We start from the raw sequence: 18,958 nt of genomic DNA, 5'->3' as shown, positions 1-18,958 counted from the left end.
GTGTGTGTGTGTGTGTGTGTGTGTGAAATCCTTGCACATCTGTCATGATTCATGACTCCTTTTGCTAAACTATTTTATTTTAGCTAATCTGTACTATTTAATCTTTTAATTTTCATTTGAAATCAACCCTACAAAAAAAATTTAAATCAAATATCGTTTGATCATTTAAATGTATTAAGTAAATCAATGATGTAGGTATCAAGTAGCATATTTATAATGAACCATTGATACATTTCATACATTTAGATGACTAAACGATATTTGATATAAATGACTTTTAGTAAGAATGATCTTCAAATGAAGATTATAAGATTGAACTGTCACGATTGTGAAAGTTTTATGGTGAGGATACGTTGCAAGTAAGTGGGGGATGACCTCATCCCTTAAGGGAGGAATGCAAGCATTATTCCTCTTTTTTATTCTCCTACACTCTCTTGTTTATTTACATTCGTTGATTCACCATTGATTTATTCAATCTTGTGGCTATAAATAAGAGATAAAGTGCAAGAAGATAAATATAGCGCATGAAAATCAATAATTGTCTTAGAAAAAAAAAAAAAAGGGTTAAGTCCAGATAACTATCCAACCTTTAGAGATGATTCTAAATTTGGTCCTAACATTTTAAAACATTTCAAATAACAATATGAAGTTTTGAAAAATGAACATCTATTAGGTTCACTAGCATTCAATGATGATATGGACAAATATTAAGTGTGTTTTAACTCTTATGTCATTTGGGGGATTAGAACTCCAAAGACGTCAATTAGTGAAAACTAACTTTAGTATTTATGCACTTTGTCATTTAATGTTAGTAATGTCATAACTTAATATTGGTAAAGTCTCGAAGGACCGACCAAATGTTTAATTTTCAAACATTAAGTAGAAAAGTTGAAATTAATTTGGAATCACAAAAGAAAAACCACTAATCATACATTTTGAACTATGAAATAGACACTTGAACCATTGATCGAACTAAGCTCATTATGAAATTTGGGGGCGGGCCCGATTCATGGAAAACAATCTATTTTCTCGCTAAAAATTTTAATCTCAATCAATCAATGATTTAAAGTGATTGGTAATACATAACAAAGTTGATGCTGATATTGAGCCACCTGGTGTATTATTGGACGGAGGAAGATTCTCTACCCTCCTAATTTCTCTACCTTTCTATGCCCTCCTATTTGAACATTTATGGTTAAACCATGTCAACATCTTATATTAATTTTTTATAGAGATAATAAGACAAAAAATAATGTGTAAGAGAATGGGATGGAAGGGGATGAGGATAAGAGAGTAGAGAATCCTCCTCTTTATTGGACTGCCCCTTATTGACAAAATCAAGTGAAAAGGAGATGGCGGCAGCCAATTGTCGTATGTATTTGTAATTTTACCCTTTTGTACATATGCGAGAGAAGATCCTCGTCGGATCCTCTTTAAGAGGATCACAAAGATCCTCCAATTATATTCGTTCATCGTACATCGTGTGGTCAATTTTCGTCAAGTACTATTTATGTTCAATTTTAAATAAAAAAAATTTAGTGATTTCTGATCGTACGATGTACGATAAACAGATGTAATTTAAGGATATCTAGTGCTCACAAAGAGGATGAGGATGCTCACTCTACTCATTAACTTTCCCGACCCAAAGAGGATGAGGATGCTCAGTCTACGCATTAACTTTCCCGACCCCTCCATCAAGGAGTGATTGGCGCCAAAAGTCAAACAATCGATCGACGATAGGCATGCATGCATGAATCATGATATCACGACACACTTTTTCTTTTGACAGAGAATATGCGTGACACTTTTTAAAGGAGCCTACCAGTCTACGCCCGCCATGCAGTTGTAGTTCACATATTCTACGGTATAACTAGTATGCATATTGCTTTTCTACGAGAAAGGAACTTGGTTGTTGAAAAAATCAACAACAGTTTTTGTTGGTTAACAAATCACAGATAAATACGTGTATAATTTGTAATTTAAAAATTAATTAATTGGATACGTGTTCATATATGATTGGTCAGCAGTCAAATTCTATTCTTTCTTTGAGCCCTATTTTCTGAAATCCGCTGAACTTGTAACCTCTTGTCAATTTACTCCTATAAACTTTAATTTGAGCTAATTACTTTCCTAAATTTTTATCTATGATCAAATTCTCATTTTCCATTAAATCTCACACATTTCATTCATGATTCCGTTATTTTGGAGGGCAAAATTGTCATTTCGATCCAAACATTTCTTTCCCCTTTTGAATTAGCATCTAATGGTAAAACAGAGAAGAGAACGATACGAAAACAGTCAAATGTGGGGGGAAAGAGAGAGAGAGAGAGAGCAATGAGGAAGTTGTTAGTGTGGCGGAAGGTGGGCTGCGAGAAGGTGGGTTTCGGCAGATACCTCTTTCTTTGACAAAAAAACTCTAGATATTGTTGAGTGTATGGGATAGTACAGTTGTTTTAATCATTAAATCTTAATTTTTATAATTTTAAACAAATATTTAAAAGTTAAATACTCGAAGTACCCTATCCTCCGAGGCATCCTAGATGCTCCCTTCTTTGACATGTGGAAAGTTCTGGTATGTATATTATAATGTTAACAAATGAAAAGAGGTGAAGAAAAAGGTTAAGTACAAATTCTATATTCTGATTTTATTGACAAAAATTAATGAAGAAGATGGCAAACTGCCAAGACGACCAACACGAAAAGGCCGCATCTTGCAAAACCTATATTTACTAATTAAGTTACAATGTATATTTATAAGGTCCTAATTCAGGATGGGGTTCTACTTTGTTAGCATCTCAACTTATTTTGCTGGTAGGCACGCAAGATCTCGTGCTAAAGAGCATGAAGGTTCGACTTCTCTTTTAAGGCATAATATTAAATATTGAGAATGCTTATTTATTTGGAATAAGTTTGGCAGCGGATCACGAAATCTTGGTTCAAACCTTTCGCTATGGAGGCAGTCAATCAATATAGATTGACCCGAAATCTGATTCAAATCCAATATAGCACCTATGGGCACATAAGAAATGTATTGAATTGATTCTTTTTAATGGATAGATCCGATCGCAACTTCGAATTTGGAATTCAAAGGAATCAAATAGGAAATGATACTCTGAATCATTAAACTATGATGGAATAAACGATCAATCAATATTTATCAAATTTGAAAACGAGTCAGAAGAAATGGTTCGATCCTCTAATTTTTATTTCTCGAACCGAGAGATTCATGAATCAGGATCCTAATGCATATGCAATTGCTTTAAGGTATTGTCACATCAGCATTTTTGGGTCATGTTATATTGATATTTTTTTTATGAACTTGATTTTTTCACAGTTCGAAGTTTCAACTGAAGTGATTATGAATTTCAAATTGTCTGTGCTAAAGACGTGTTTGTCTGTTAGGGTTGAGTGGAAACACTAACAAACATGAAGGTGTTGTAGTGATGTGAATCTTGAGGTGGCTGGCTATGCAACTATAGGTGGCTTTTCTCCAGGCTTAGGTCCAAACTCAAGGTCAAGAGTGGGTGACTAGAATTGATAAAGGGCTGGCTCTAGCCAAGGATATTCTGTTGGGCTGTCTCATTAAGGAAACTCTCCCACTTCATGCGATCAGATGGAATAGAAGAGTCTTGTGCTTGTGTGAGTAGTACCTGACGAATGACGTAATCAGGTATCCCTTTTCAAGTGTAATACGTAACCAAGACATTGTATATGTATTATCCTTTCTTTTAAAAGGTTAAAAGCTTAGAAGTCTAAACAACATTAGTCAGACACTATTAATCATGTTCGACTCGCAATTTCGTGGGTTCCATGAAGTTTGTTCCCATCAGCTTGCACATTGGCAGGGATCTTCATGCTTTGCATGATAGCTTTGGGAAGAGGTTTATCTAGTCCTTAAGATGATCCCCGCCGCCAATGGCCGGCATCCTCAATACCCACCGATTAGTCGAGTCGTACTTCTCGTCCTGAAGTTTTAGAATATGTCCTAAAATATAAAAAATAAAAATAAAATTGTCCTAATTGCAACCCTAAAGGGAGCCTACCATTACAAGGACAAGTAACTTCTATGGCGGATTTGGTCGCAACACACCATGCGTTTCAGCACCAGGCCTACGTGAAGTTTGAAACTCGTTTCACTTCGCCGGGTTTGAAACCTACTTTATGGTTTTCAATTGGGAAATTTAATGGTTGTCAAATGAAATGATGTGTTATGAATAAAAAATAAGTACATTAATCAACACTTAAGTAATAATTCAATCGTCAACATCTACATCATTTGAGTTACAAAATTTGGTTTATAAATTTGATCTCTCTAACATTATCCTAACTAAATTACTTAATACACGTGGATTTTAGAAACAAAAAATTGGATTCAATAATGATACCAAACAGGCTCAAGGTTCCAAGGAACATTGTGCCATTCTTTTAAATTGACATGCCAACAAATGCATAATGGCTATCATGCTGAAAATTGTAACAAACTTTCTAGGATAATGCTAGGGAGGCTAAAGTTTTAAACTAAATTGCAAATCAAATTATGTGTAACATGTTAATTAGGAAAATGTTAGGGAGATCAAATTATTTAAACTGAATTTGCAAATCAAATTATATGTTTGTAGATGATTGGATTATTAACTAAATGTTGACTAACGTGCTTTTTTCTTATTGGTCAAACATCATTTGGTTTAAAAAATTTGATCTCCCTAACATTACCCCATTAATCAACACTAATAATTCAATCATCAACATTCACATCATTCGGTTTACAAACTTTAGTCTAGAGATTTGCTCTTTCTAGCACTAATCTTTCTATGGTTTATTGTTTAGGGTGGTGTTATCTTTTTAGCACTAAACTTTGGTCTAGAGATTTACTTTTCACACAAATCTCTTAATTTCCAGCCGCCGTATCAAATGAATTGAAAATAATCAAATGACAGAAATTAACATTAGTATGTAGAAGGTAAAAACAAGCATGTGGCACCACCCTATTGTTTGTATGACTCTTAAACTAGCCGCTTACCAAAGAAAAATTACCACAACGAAACACTAACAAGCTTGAAAGTGGTTACAACTAACGAGCATAGGTGCTTTCTGGAGAAGCAATCCCATTCAAGCACTAATCTTAACGTGATTGAGAAACAGAATGGTTCATAGGTGAGCAAAACACAAAACAAACATCAAGTTTAATACCACTTCATAAAAGATTTCACAGTTGAAAAAAACCCAAACAAAATAAATTACTCGTACTTGTTTTCGAGATGAGGTTCGTCTGAAAAGAAAACGCTAACATAACATTTATGGACTACAAAAACACCTTCCGTGACACACGTGTTGGAGGCTTAGTTGTCTTCAGAATCCTCAGACTGTTCAGCCGCGTCATCCTCGGAGTCACTGTGCTCAGATACTTCATCGTCCGACTCTGGAGACTTCTCGGATATTTCAGTGGCTGGGACCTGTTCGGGTCCTTCATCGCCCTTTAACTCTTCTTCACTGAAAAGATCCCTTTGCACAGGGATAGTGCTCACCTTCTGAGATGCAATAATATCTCCAATGGCTCGATAAGCTGCAGCCTGATTGTTATCTTCCACAGTGTCTTCTTTATTGTGATTTATATCAGGCTCCCCCATTGGCGATTCTCTTTTTGGTGGTGGCACAAAAAATGGTATCTTACCCCTCTGCCAGTCGTGGAGGACCATCTTTGCTGCAGTCATCAAGTCGGGTTCACCACCCTGGAAGCACACCAGCCAAAAATTTAGTAGACGCATAAACATTGAAAAAGCAAAGAAACGAAAGAACAAGATATAGTTAACATTTGTTGAAGTTGCCGACTATCAGATTGTGGACGAGCATAATTAGTTTTCTAATGATGGTCAACCATCATAAGGTGTAAATGATGTTCAACTAGCATAAGGGAGGAAAGAAAAGATGCATGACAAAACACCAATTATGTCGAAGCAATGCAACTCTTCTGCTCAACTTGTCAAAGACCGCAATTTCCCTGCAGGGTTCGACTTATCTATCACAAACTCACAGTTACACAAAATCCAAGCGACTAACATTGACAGGAAAAATACATCTTCCTAAAGAAAGAGCCACACACTAGGAGCTTTCAATATTCATCTATATAGTGCTTTCTTTCCAGATTTGTATTGCAGACTGAATTTGAGCCGCCCATTCAGGCAAAGTTAAGTAGGACAAGCCTGATCAATGTTCCAGTCATTAGCAAACGACATCTTCCTATCAATGTTTTAAAAGACGCGCCCCGTGGCGTGCCTAGACGGCTTTGGAGGCGGGGATGGAGTGATAACGCCTCTGCCCAGTGGGAGTGGGCGAAAACTCACCGAGGCATGGTTGAGGCGAGACTAGGCGGCTAAGGCGCGCCTAAAGGCAGTTGGCGGGCGTTCCCAGATCCATCCGCGACCCAAAATCGAAGTCAACTGCTCTGTTTTCAAGCTCTGCCCTCTGGGTTTAGGGTTGCAGGCTGTGCGGCGTCTTCACGAGGAAGACGACCGCGAAGAAGAAGAGGGATTTTTTGTTTTTTTTCCCGAAGACTTGGCCCAAAACAACGTCGTTTTGGCCAAGTATTTAATTTTTTTTTAAATGACTTGGCCCAAAACGACGTCGTTTTGGCCAAGTTTGTTTTTCTTTTATTTTTAAAACCCCAAGAGTCTCTGTTTCCTCTGTTTTTCTCACATGTTTCCTCTGTTTTTTTCAGCAATCCTCTATTATTTAAGGTCCCGTAAGGCTTCACCTCACGCCTAGGTTGGGCTATCCCTCGGACGCCTCGCCCACGCCTCACGCTTTTAATACATTGCTTCCTATACGTTAAAAGTAACACGCATGTTTGTGTCTGCGTGTACATATATGTATGTAGATAATTTGAGAAACACCAATTGACCAGATCTGAGCAAGGAAATTTCCCAAAGCATTGCAGGAACTAAGGGTAGAAATGTTATGACTAGTGGGATAATTAGAAAGCATTATTAAGTAGCGAGTTACCTTCAAAAGTTTGCCTGACAATTTGCATAGCTGACACAGGAAGTCATTATCATCCTCCCTGAGAACATAGGACCATTAAAATACAGTTACGTGTCACTCTCTGAGAATATATGTTCAATTTGCAGAATTTGTGTAAAAAAGAAAATTACAAAGTACATAGATCATGTGAAAAATTATTGCAATCTGAATGAGGTGAGAACGAAAATAACAGAATAAAAGGCCACATAATACACCCTTAGTAACAGGACACAAACATCAAAATCCAACACAAAGACAAAGAAGCATACCAGTTGTCTATCTTATATGCTCTTTTCAGGTGGATCTTCTTAACTCGTTTTAGAACTTCTCCTATGTGTTCTGTAGCATCCTGCAAATTTGTAACACGTACCTAGCAAAATAGACCCAAATTATTTACCATCTGATGAGCATAATATTACATTTTTAGGCAAACATTAAGCGCAGGCTCCAAGTCCGTAGAGAACAAGGAAACGGAAATGTTAAAGGGGTTAAACTAGTACAGCAGGAAGATTGTACTTTCGAACCAATCTAAAATATAACTTGGACAAAGATAAAGAAAGTACAGCAGGGAGATACACAATACGACATTGCATGCAACAAGTGACATTCTATGTATATGCATACGTGCATGTATAGAGAGGAATTCACTTATGTGGCTGCACAATTACTGCACAAGCATCAGAGACAAATGCTCTATGTAGAGAGGGATATGTTACTGACACTCCAAAAAAAGTCACTCTGCACACTCTAGTGACTTGTCTATAAACCAGAAGCAAAGTTCACAAACGAGCAATTTAAAGACAATATTGGTAGTAAATCAATATTTCCAAAACGATAACCCAAAATATTGTTTACAGTCAATACTTAAAAGATCGATGAGAAAAACAAAAAAGTAAAATTCACTATTAGGAGCTACACAAGGAAAAACAGAAGAAGCATACCACGCCCTTCAGTACAATATCTGTTTCAGAATCACCACTTTGATAGACAACTCCAGGGCAATCAATCAAGAAAATCCTCTTTGTGAGTGTTATATACTGCCACACTTTAGTCTCCCCTGGGATAGGAGCAACTTTGCAAACCTGTTGAGCAATGAACAAAAAATTATTTCAGCCACCCAGTAATAGAATAGCTAGAAAGACAAACCACAACTAAGAAGCTTGTTATATGATTTACAGCTTTCAGTATCTTCTAAAAGTACATCCTATGGATCGTGCGTGCACAAGTATATGAATGTGCTGATGCTAGACAGGCATGCAGAGGAATTGGAATCGGTATGTGGCATATCGTACCCCACAAGTAAAAAAAAAAATAAAAAAATAAAAACCAACAATTATCCGATGGAAACTTGCCTCCAACTACAGTGGATGGCAACCTAAGAATTCGAACTAAAACCAGATGGCATCAAACTACAATTATTTTTATCTATTGAGAAACATGCATCAGGCTACAATGTACACAATCTACAAACCCCCAGAATAAAAAATGAAATCCTCTAGATCATGGTTGAGGAATATAATGCTATTTGATTTTATGAAACATAGCAGGATTCAATTAAATCCATTGACATTGCAAAATAGTGGTGAGTCCAAATTTTGTGCCTTAGCAAATGAACACACATGTACAAAATCTTTACAAATGGAAATGCAAGCAGAAAACCAGAATCAGCAATGGTGTTGAAGATATTACATTTTTAGTTCGCAATGTGTTGATAACAGATGACTTTCCAACATTGGGATACCCAACAAATCCCACAGAAATGGCCTGCTTGTCACTTTTCAAACGGGCGAATTGTCTCAAAACTGATAGAAGAGTTCCCTAAGTGCAAATAAATTAAACAAAATCAGCAGATTCCACAGAAAGCAAGAAAAATTAGGAATACACAGTTACACACACACACACACACATAGCGAGAGAGAGTTCATAAAACTTGACTTATGGAAGTCCAAAAGGGATCATAAATTCTTAACAAATTCTTATTCCACCATATACTTTCATAAAACTCAATATATAAAGGCATAAAGGTTAACAGAAGGTACCTTGCCAAATGATTTATTGACGCTAGCATGAAATGCAATAGTTGGAAATTCAGTCTTTAATACGTTCAACCAACGGCTAAGCACCCATGAAGGAACCAAATCACACTGTAGAATCAAAGTAAAAATATTGTTAAACAAAATTAAAAGTAAGCACCTTCAATTCAAGAGGACCCCAAAACACAACCAACCTTGTTTAACAAAAGAATTAAGTGTTTATGCGTGCAATGCTCTTTCAAATGCTTCTCTAAGTGGTGGCATCTTGTACCTTGTGGGTCCCTTGCATCCAAAACCTGAAATGAGGGGAAAAAAAAGGCAAGGCTGTGGTGGTCACATTCATATTGGCTGACTGTACCATGTTGACGTGGACAAACATAAGATAATACTAGCAAAAGACTAAAAATAACCTGGTTTTGATGATTAATAATTATCAACTCTTAAAGAAACACACGGAAAAACAATAGATTTCAAGCCACGTGACACATTTAATGCAGAATTTGCCTTCATGTAAACATTTTCCTAACCTAACAAAAAAAAGCATAGCACAAAGTAATCCATGTTTACAATGCTACACTGTTCACCATACATGTAATGAATAATATCCAAGAACTGAAATTAACTTTGTCAGCAAAAGTACATGTATGGAATTAGTTTCTCTCCAAATCAATGAAAAAGAGAAATACCAACCTGGACAACCACATCAGAAGAGTCTATCACTTTGTAGAGCTCACCCCAAATACGTTTACTTTGGCCCTTCTCAAACATTGTATGCCGAACTAGGTCCCTAAATCCATCTGCTTCATTACCTTCTACAACACTGTCATCAGCATGCTTCTCCTGAAACACATCTACAGAGTTACAAACAAGATTTAGATGCAGACCATTTAAAAGTGGCAATACGAAAATGACAAATTTTTTTATTCTAACACATACCATACCAGACTAAAAGAAAATGCATAACATTAACTTGCACTTTTTACTTGCAAATGCTCCAGACTAAAGCATAAACATAAATACTAACCAAATAATCAAGCAATAGAACGAAATGGTTATTACAACTGGGAAGATCAAGAGCATATAAAATTTAAAGAAAGAAAAAATTACCCTGAGAACCATCAGCCTTCTTAGCTAAGGACTCATAATCTGCCGCAAGGAGCTTTGGACGTTTCCTCTTTGTCTTAGGTCCAAATACATCAGAAAATGTCTCTCTCTCTAGAAGATGAACTCTGGTTTGCTTCACAGAGGTTAAATCATGAACATAGCAAGTTAGAATACAACAACTAACTATGCCATCGGCCAAAAAAAACATATGCTATCTTCTTCTTCACATTCTAATGGAGTAAGGCATGCCAATTTAGGAAAACTGCAACCGGAATCCTTCATTGATTGAATCAAAATCATGAACACTTGGGCACCATTGCACCTATACAAAGAAACATCTCCAAACTCTATCTTTCTGAACTTTCTTTTCCATTTTTATGTGAAAATGAAGTCAACAATGCACAAGCCAATTGGTATTGCTGCACCTCACAGCAATATGCACATCGAAGCTTGATATTTTTATATCGCTCCAATATGAATGTAGCCAAAGGAAATGAAACAGAAATAGTATTTAACAACTGTGTTTCTTACAAAAATAGCATTCCAAAAGCAGCATACCTTCTGATGGTCATTCAAGAGAGACAACGGCAATTGCTTCCCCTTCAAAATAACATTGTAATTACTCGAAACCGTCCTACTGTGCTCCTCGCGGAAGATGTCAAGCTGCTGCTGAGACGCAACCCGAGTATTCCCTAAAAATTCAATAAACAATCACAGCTGTTCATAGACAAATCAAATTTACCAGCTTTTTCGATAATCAATTACAAAGCGAAAAGGCCAAAATTCAATGATTTGCAGCAAAATTCTAATCTCTCACACTACGTCCTTATCATATACGGTGCAATTATACATATACAGTGTATTCAGACGTATCTACGTACCAAACCAGCGGCGATCAGGCTGGATACGAGTGTTAGGCAGCTCCTTGGACTGGAACTCGTTCCTCAGGACCTTTCCCTTGCTGTTACGCTTGGGCCTGGTGTTGTACATCTTGAGGCGGCGGACAGTGGCGCCGGTACGCGCGTCCTTGTTCTTGGCCTTGGCATCGGAACGGTTTGCATCCAGAGAGTGCTTCGGCTTGCCGGAGATGTTGACCTTCCTCTCCGTCTTCTTCACCATCTTTGCGGTGGTGCCGAGAAAATGAGGGAAAATGGCTGAGATTTTGTATTGCGCAAAACCCTGCGACTAGGGTTTCGGAAAGGACGAGTTGAGGTGGAAGACGAGAAATTATAAAGTGACGGTGTGACGGAGATTGATGGACTGGACCAACAAAGTGAAATTAGCCCAAATGTCGGTGGGGCGGTCCAATAAAGTTGGGCTCACATCATACGCAATATTTAAAATATCAATATCGGTTAAGATATCGATTTAAAAATTTGTGAAAATATTGACGGAATGAATATCTTACTGATATCGGTTCTTTTAAATGAAAATAATAAAATTTTAAAATAAAGCTTTATAGAATGTTAATTATTGGTTGGGACGAAATATAAAAGTTTTTTCAATATTTAAACCGATATGTCAGAAATCGATAAAATATGTTGATTTTAGCCCAAATTTAGTTTCTCCGATATGAGATGAAGCTTGCTTCACCCTCCTTTCCTTGTCTTTTTCTAGTTTTTGGGATATTTTCATGGTAATATCGACAGTATTGAAGAAGTTTCAACCATTAATCATATGACAAGAAAATGAGAACACATTGTCATTCTCGCTTCCAAATGTGTTTGCTTTCCACAAAAGTAGTGGATTGTAACAGTAGTTATAAAGGAACACGTTCCTTTTCAATTTGGCTACGCCGTCCGTCACAACAAATTGTTTGTTTGAACTTTTCTTCATTGGTCAGTTCCAGGATACGAGTTGCTGGTGTGGTGGTGAAAGTAGGAAGCCAAGTGTCCAAGTTTAAGGTGAGGGATGAAGCATATTAGCTCACAAGCCCCAAATCTGAGTTTTGCTGAAGCTGCTAGCCTACCCCCGGCTATCGAGACAGTACGAAGGTCTCGAAAGAATTGAGTTTTTTGCTGGTAACTCCATCCTTGTTTTGGGAGGCGTTGGAGGAGTCGGAACACATGTTATTCAGGTAGAATGTTGATCTTATTTCTCAATCCAATGTCCTCATACTATATAGCCCAAATTCTATATGGAAATTTCTTTTTATTCAGGTGGTATTATAATCTAATAACTATGGATAGAAAATTCTAAGTTGAGTGTAGAATGGAAGGCACGTTGCTCTAATCAACTTGAGTAAGCGTAGTTTTGAGCTTCAACTGGGACAATCTTGGAGAAATTGAAGCCTTACTTTGGAGAGTGGGAAGATTAAGCACCATTTTCGAAGATGGTTGAAGCATTTGCCTACCTTGAAACCTCTAAAGCCACCGCAAAGGTGGTTGTGTCTCCCATCCCATGAGAGGGAGTGTACAAGCTCATGCAGGCAATCAGTTTGTGTTTGATGCATATTTGTTAATCTGCTAGTTGTTTTAACTAAAATGACTTGTAATAAAGCGGATATGCTCACTTATGCACTCGAGTTTGAATTTTTTCTTCATGCAATTTAGATTAGTTGTCAGTAGAAGCTTAAAGCTCGATCAAAATTCTGAAAATCATGAGTTGTAAAAGTATCTCCAACGTGTGATGTTGCAAGGTGGAACATGGAGATTACAATGTTCATCTTTAGAGCAATTCCACCTTTAACACAAATGCGCCAGCACCCAACGTATTTATCCACTCAGTAAACAGTGATAAACCTCAATGACCAGTAATAGGCCAAATGCATCTCCACCCCTAAAACTAAGGCCATCTTCAACCGAAAGGGTCCAGAGGGCCAGAGGGCCGAAAATAGCCCGAAAATCGTCTCTAACCGAGGGCTAGGCCAGAAGGCTCGTGGGCCCCACGGAATCTAAAAGGGCCAAAGGGTTAGAGGGCTGGCCCCTTCCAGCTAGCTAGCTAGCCTCGGGCTGGCTAGAATTTTTTTAAATGTGTCGGATTTCCTATCGATTACAACTGACAGGAATAATTTAGATTATTTCAATAGTGTCGGTTATAACCGACACGCATAGTGATTTAAATATTACGGCTAGACATGAATATTTTTGATCAATTACTATTCCTGTCGGTTATAACCGACACAAATAGTATGAAATTTTTTTAATACAACGGTTAGCTGATTGCTTTATTTATTTATTTATTTATTTTGAATTTAAACCTTTTTTTTTCTTCTATAAATATGGTGAAGCTCTTTCAATTCTTCACTTCATCTGCAATATTTCTTTCAATTTTTCAATAATTTCCTTCAATATTTTTTCAATTATTTCCTTCAATATTTCCTTTAATTTTTTCAATAAAAATGGCCTCATATGCAATGAAAGGTAGGGCTTGGACCCGAAAAGAAGATGAAGCTTTTTGCAGGGCTTACAGATGGGTCTCGAAAGATAGTGTGAGGGGGATTTCTCAAACAAGTAAAGGTGTTTGGAGTCGTGTGTCCAAAAAATACTTAGAGTTCTACGAAGGCACCATTCCACTGAATACCCGAAACCATTAGAGTTGTTCTTCAAGATGGAAGAAACATCTTCATCCAAGTTTGAAGACATGGCATCAAGCACCATTAGCAGCCGCAAGTAGACATAAAAGCGGCGCCAATTACTACAACGAAGTTAGTGTTTTCACAATTTATTTTAAATGTTTAATTATATTACATTTAATTTCATAAATTAATTTCCTTTAATTTTTGTAATATTTAATTATATTACATTTAAGTTCATGAATTAATTTCCTTTAATTTTTGTAATTATATTTTCTAGGTACGCCAAGCGGAGGAATTGTATATGGAGGGCAGCTCAAAACCCTTTCAGTTTCGTGGTTGTTGGGAAATTTGTAAAGGGTGGGTGTTATTTGAAGATCCACCTCAACGTAGAGCTCATACGTCGGTGTTTGAAACTGCATCCTCAGTTGCAGATATGGATGAAGATGGATCTCCTACCATTCAACAAACAAGGGTAAAAAATCTGTTTTCAAGTGAAGGTTCCATACCTAGGGCTATGGGATGAAACAAGGCGCGAAGGTTGAAAGAAAATGGCGAGGCAAATGATGATTACGCCGCTCAACATGAAGTGGCGGCCTCATTGCGATTAAGGGTGGAGCAAAATGCCCTTGAGGCGGAAGAAAGAAAGTGCAAGCATGAAGAACAGCCCAAACAAATACAAGAAGAGATGGATGATAAGAATATGGAAAGGAACACTTCGAATTACACTATAATGAGTAAGGCCTATTTTGATAGGAAAAAAAAGGAAATTATGTCTCGGCGACAGTTGTTTACCTTCGACTATTCTCCTACAATGGCGGATGATGAAAATGATGTTGATTATGGATATTAAGTTTAAGTTGTTGTAGTTTTTAAATTTAAGTTAATGTTGTTTTTAAATTTAATTTGTAGTTTAAATTTGAGTTGTAGTTTTTAAATTTAAGTTGTTGTAGTTTTAAATTTAAATAATAAATTATGTTTGGCCCTCGGTTGGAGATGGAGGCAAATACGGCCCTGTACTGTTCATTAAAATATTAATATCTTGGAAACGAGCCCTCTGGCCAGCCCTCAGTTGGAGATGGCCTAAATAGCCTAGTCAATTTTATTAAAATATTATTAATTTTTATTATAAAATTAATAATTTGACTTCTATTTTTTAACTCGATTTCTCTCTCTCTCAGTTTCTTTCTCTCTCTCACTTGGCTCAGTCTCTCGGTCTCTTTCTCCTTTATCCGACTGCTGCATCTACTTTGCACATGCCTCTACCTCAAGGTCAAGGTAAGAAACCCTCACCGACAAAAACTCCGGCACCAATATATTGACAGAAATCAACTGCAGGTACCCGAAAACCTTTTATATCACAGCTATCCTTGGCCGAACCGGGTCGTACTCCTCCGAAAAATACGGCGTTGAAAACCCCTCAAGGCTCAGATCAGTCGAGCACTCGACGCCGGTGAAGTTGTAGTAAATGTGCGGATTGCTTCTGCTGACCAAAATCCGGCTGTCAGGTACCAGGACCTCTGCGGAATGGTACAGTCTCGCTTTCGGCGAACTGGTCATGACTGAAAACTTGCGGTTCAGAACCTCTGATGGCCGGTAAATGATGGGTGTGGTAACCGAATCGCGCCTCAACCAGCTCGACCAGCTCCGCTCCTCAACCTCCACAACAACTCCCTCTCTGGCGCAAAAAAAAAGAAAAAAAAAAAAAGGTGGATGACGTCATATAGGCCAGGCCATGGCTCTATCAATTCTGGGTTGGCCTGGAGACCAGCTTGGGTTAGGTGCCAGGTAATCTGCTGGGAGAGACTTCCCTAAGTGCCGGGCCATTTTTTTGGATGTGTGCCGGCCTATCCCACCCTCGGTAGAAGTGCTCTTAATCTGTGTGCTACTAAGAACCAAATAGAAGTTTTGAGTATAAAACCCGGAAGGGCTGCTCTAACAAACTAAGCTATTGGTCCCGAATTCAAATTCTCTATTTTTTTTTCTTTATTATAGAATATCCCTTGTTTTAAAAAATAAGAAAATCAATCATGTGATAATATTTGTGCATCTTATATATAAACATGGTATCACGCTAGTACAACAATTTGGTTTACATATATTCTTCGATAAAAATTTATCATTATTCATAAATGCATGCATACACGATCATGTATTTATTTCCAAATATTACTCTCAAAGTTATGATTAATTATTAAATATAACTAGATAGTATTACTATTGCTCATCTAGTACTAATCTCCTTAATTGTTCTATAGAGGTGCCTCTAGGGATGGGCAAAATACCTGTCTATTTAAACTTCACGGTTATGGTTTTATGGGTAACCATTTAGACAAATAAATGGTTATGGATATAACCGTTTACCCGTGAAATTTAAATGGATGGTTATGAGTATTAACCGTGGTTATAAACGGGTAACCGTTTACCCATTTATTTTATATATGTAAAATTAACACAAACCATGTTCTCAGTCCAATAATACTTAGCACCCAACAAATTAGTAAGGAATTCATCGGTCCTTGTCTCAATAACACTGCTACAGGAATGATGATTCTCATCCGCAATGAATTCGCCAAATTAATTTAAATTTCTTGTGGGTAACCGTGAAATTAACTGAAATGTCTTTAAAACAATTTTCATAACCCAATAATACTTAGCAAATATTATATTACCTTCATTGGTAACAGTTAACAATATCGTCTGTAAACTATTATTTCAATTATTGGAATGGTATAAGGACTTGAAAAATTAAAATACGAAAATGTATGATAAATGTACTTATAATGGTGTTTAATTGTCAAAAAAAAATATTATGATAATTTTTTTTTTAATTTTCAAGTTGTTAAAAAACATGACGGGTGAAAAATGAGTAATGGTAAAAAAAAAAAAAAAAAAAAAAAGATAAACGGGTTAAAAAGGGTAAATGGGCAAACGAGTATTAAACGGTTACGGTAAAATGAGTATACGGTTATGGGTATGGTTAACCGTTTATAAACGGTTATGAGTATGGGTATAATTGTTTAGGCAATTACACAACGGGTAAACAGTTATGCTGGTATGAATATAAACGGTTATAGGTAAATAACTGCGGTTATCCATCCACCATAACCATTGTCCATCCTAGGTGCCTCCTTTCACTTTCAGCCACTATAAGAGTCCAGGCACCAGCAGTAGTAATCAGACCTTGAGATTTCCATCATTTGATCTGGGCTTATCTTCTCAAGCTCATTTTGGCGCCACGCCGTGAAGTTATTCCTGTTTTGAGTGTCAGAAGCGAGCGGGTATGCCTCTACTTTGTGAACTTGGGATCTCATTCTCTTGTAGATCTTCATTGTTGCAACACAATCCTCAGAAGGATCTTGAATGCCTGTTTGAATGTCATACCTATATAGATTATATGTAAAATTGCATTAGTACTAATATGTAGCTAGAATTTATATTTATATATATAGGGAACTAATAGTAGGGTTGGGTACTTGCCCAAGACATGCTTGTGTGAGATACTTGAGGGAGTTGCTGAGCCTGCTTGATTTCATCAATGGAGGATATTTTGCAGTATCCCTATACACAGTCAGTCACGTTTAGAACTAGAATTACAATTGAAATTCGCAATGGAAAGTTGTAGTGTATATATGTGATCCCATATTTTTATAAATATATATAAATAATTGTTAATTAGTACTTTAAAATAGTCATTGTGCACTTCGTTGTCTTTTATTTTCTATTTATTGATCGAAGAGAGTCTGATGACTTTATAAAATGGATTTTTTTTGTTTGGATGAAAGAAAAATAAGTTGAACTACCTAATCATTACTTTGGATATTCAACCTGCAGAGAGTCAAGGTCATGATACAAACCGTGGCCCACAAGAATCCTAGCTCTTCCACTTCGGAGTCGAATCTTCCACATTGGTTCCCCATTGCAGAGGAAGTCTTGGATCTTCTTTTGCACTTGCCTCAAAGGGATTGCATCCCTCAAGTATTCAGGGCGAATACCAGTTGTTTCATACCTGTATATATACAAGTATAAAGCAAAATGATCGGTCATGTATATAAAAATGAACCTTTAATCGCTAAATCACACTTCGAAATTATGACCATATTTTCTTAAAGCAACGACATCTTTATTTTAGGAAGTACAATTTTCACAATATCTTCGTCTTTTGTTTTGTTTCATCCCACAGTCAGAAATAAAGAATAGCCCCTGAAAGCACTCCCCTACATATATACGCTACATACCTTACATATTAGTTAGTACAATTCTTCATATAAATGCATATATACGTATAGTTTGTGACAGGAATCAGTGGCTTAACATAAGACTGAAAGATGATGTTGTCATATTCATCAGTGAGGCAGACATTTGCGCAGAGATCCAGGGAGCCATCGCTGCCTCCACCAACCATTTTGCAAGCAAGTGCAACAACTTGAGTGCCTCTTGTGCTACCACTTTCAGTATTGTCACGAATGCCCAGATTAGCAAAGCGACCAAGTAATCCCTGAAATGTATTATACGGAATGAATTTAAATTTATAGCAAATAGGGTTTGGGCAAAAAGTTCATGATTAATAAGGTAGTATGTGCGGATTAATACAGCATTGCCACCAGAGAGTTGGCATCTGTCCTGGCGAACCCTAAGAGCATACGGGCTTTCGAGGATGGCTAAGCAAATTTTGCATCCTCTGGTGCTGAATATATTTCTGCATTCTTGTTTTGGCAATGGCCCTGAAAATAGAAATAATAGAATTAATATTTGCAAAAGATATTTGGGATATTAATTTATGTAATTAATAACTGTTTTCTGTACAAGAGATGTACTTTACGCTAAATTAATTTAAGCTACGAAGAGAAGGATTTGAACTTGGATGCAGAAAGAGGAAAACATAGTTTATAGTCAACTTGGCTAAGCTCAGTTGATCTGCATAATTTGCTTTAGTTACCTATAAGATGTTCCCTGAGAGATTCAAAATATCTGCAATGCTTCTTACAAATTCCACACATGGGTTCATGAGCTGAGTGGTATGAGGTTCTCATGTGCTCCACTAAGTGCTCGATTCTATTGAATTGTTGATAGCATGCTGCACACTTGTTCCTGATTAATCATCGCATATATATCATTCTCATTAGTTTATATACTAATCATCCATGATTAATCGAAAAATTACTTACAAGTTACAACTTAATTAAGCTGAAAGAAATGTGAATGCAGTGATATTTCTGTATGTGTTGAGAGAGAGAGAGAGAGAGAAAGATAACCTCAGAGTTTCTGTTGATTCGACTTTATACTCCAT

The 18,958-nt window shown here is 36.8% G+C and overlaps 2 protein-coding genes across 2 annotated transcripts; both read right to left on the bottom strand.

The window, feature by feature from the left end:
* Positions 1 to 5,168: 5,168 nt before the first annotated feature.
* LOC103935548 (nuclear/nucleolar GTPase 2) lies at positions 5,169 to 11,369 on the bottom strand. The gene is made up of 11 exons (XM_048586844.1): positions 11,036 to 11,369; positions 10,713 to 10,846; positions 10,158 to 10,287; positions 9,741 to 9,901; positions 9,245 to 9,346; positions 9,057 to 9,161; positions 8,707 to 8,835; positions 7,959 to 8,099; positions 7,287 to 7,387; positions 7,000 to 7,057; positions 5,169 to 5,729 (listed from the first exon to the last, which is right to left on the bottom strand). Exons 1-11 carry the CDS (start codon positions 11,271 to 11,273, stop codon positions 5,340 to 5,342), a joined length of 1,689 nt encoding a protein of 562 aa, XP_048442801.1. The 5' UTR covers positions 11,274 to 11,369; the 3' UTR covers positions 5,169 to 5,339.
* Positions 11,370 to 16,808: 5,439 nt separating this feature from the next.
* Positions 16,809 to 18,958, bottom strand: LOC125478463 (RNA exonuclease 4-like). Its single transcript, XM_048586640.1, has 7 exons — positions 18,924 to 18,958; positions 18,608 to 18,759; positions 18,262 to 18,392; positions 17,952 to 18,166; positions 17,480 to 17,677; positions 17,149 to 17,238; positions 16,809 to 17,052 (listed from the first exon to the last, which is right to left on the bottom strand). Exons 1-7 carry the CDS (start codon positions 18,956 to 18,958, stop codon positions 16,809 to 16,811), a joined length of 1,065 nt encoding a protein of 354 aa, XP_048442597.1.

This window comes from the organism of the source record quoted next, unplaced genomic scaffold, assembly GCF_019419815.1.
Source record: "Pyrus x bretschneideri cultivar Hongxiangsu unplaced genomic scaffold, Pyrus_bretschneideri_v1 Contig25, whole genome shotgun sequence".
In the NCBI taxonomy this organism is placed as follows: domain Eukaryota; kingdom Viridiplantae; phylum Streptophyta; class Magnoliopsida; order Rosales; family Rosaceae; genus Pyrus; species Pyrus x bretschneideri.
The sequence above is the reverse complement of the archived record's forward strand: the minus strand, read 5'-3'. Positions and strand labels throughout refer to the sequence as shown.

Coding starts and splice junctions, on each gene's coding strand:
- LOC103935548 (XM_048586844.1), bottom strand. CDS start 11,273: ATGGTGAAGAAGACGGAGAGGAAGGTCAACATCTCCGGCAAGCCGAAG. Junction 10,847..11,035: donor GCCTGATCGCCGCTGGTTTG/GTACGTAGATAC, acceptor TTGAATTTTTAG/GGAATACTCGGGTTGCGTCT. Junction 10,288..10,712: donor TCTTGAATGACCATCAGAAG/GTATGCTGCTTT, acceptor ACCTCTGTGAAG/CAAACCAGAGTTCATCTTCT.
- LOC125478463 (XM_048586640.1), bottom strand. CDS start 18,958: ATGGAGTATAAAGTCGAATCAACAGAAACTCTGAG. Junction 18,760..18,923: donor GAATCAACAGAAACTCTGAG/GTTATCTTTCTC, acceptor ATGATTAATCAG/GAACAAGTGTGCAGCATGCT. Junction 18,167..18,261: donor AACTCTCTGGTGGCAATGCT/GTATTAATCCGC, acceptor AATACATTTCAG/GGATTACTTGGTCGCTTTGC.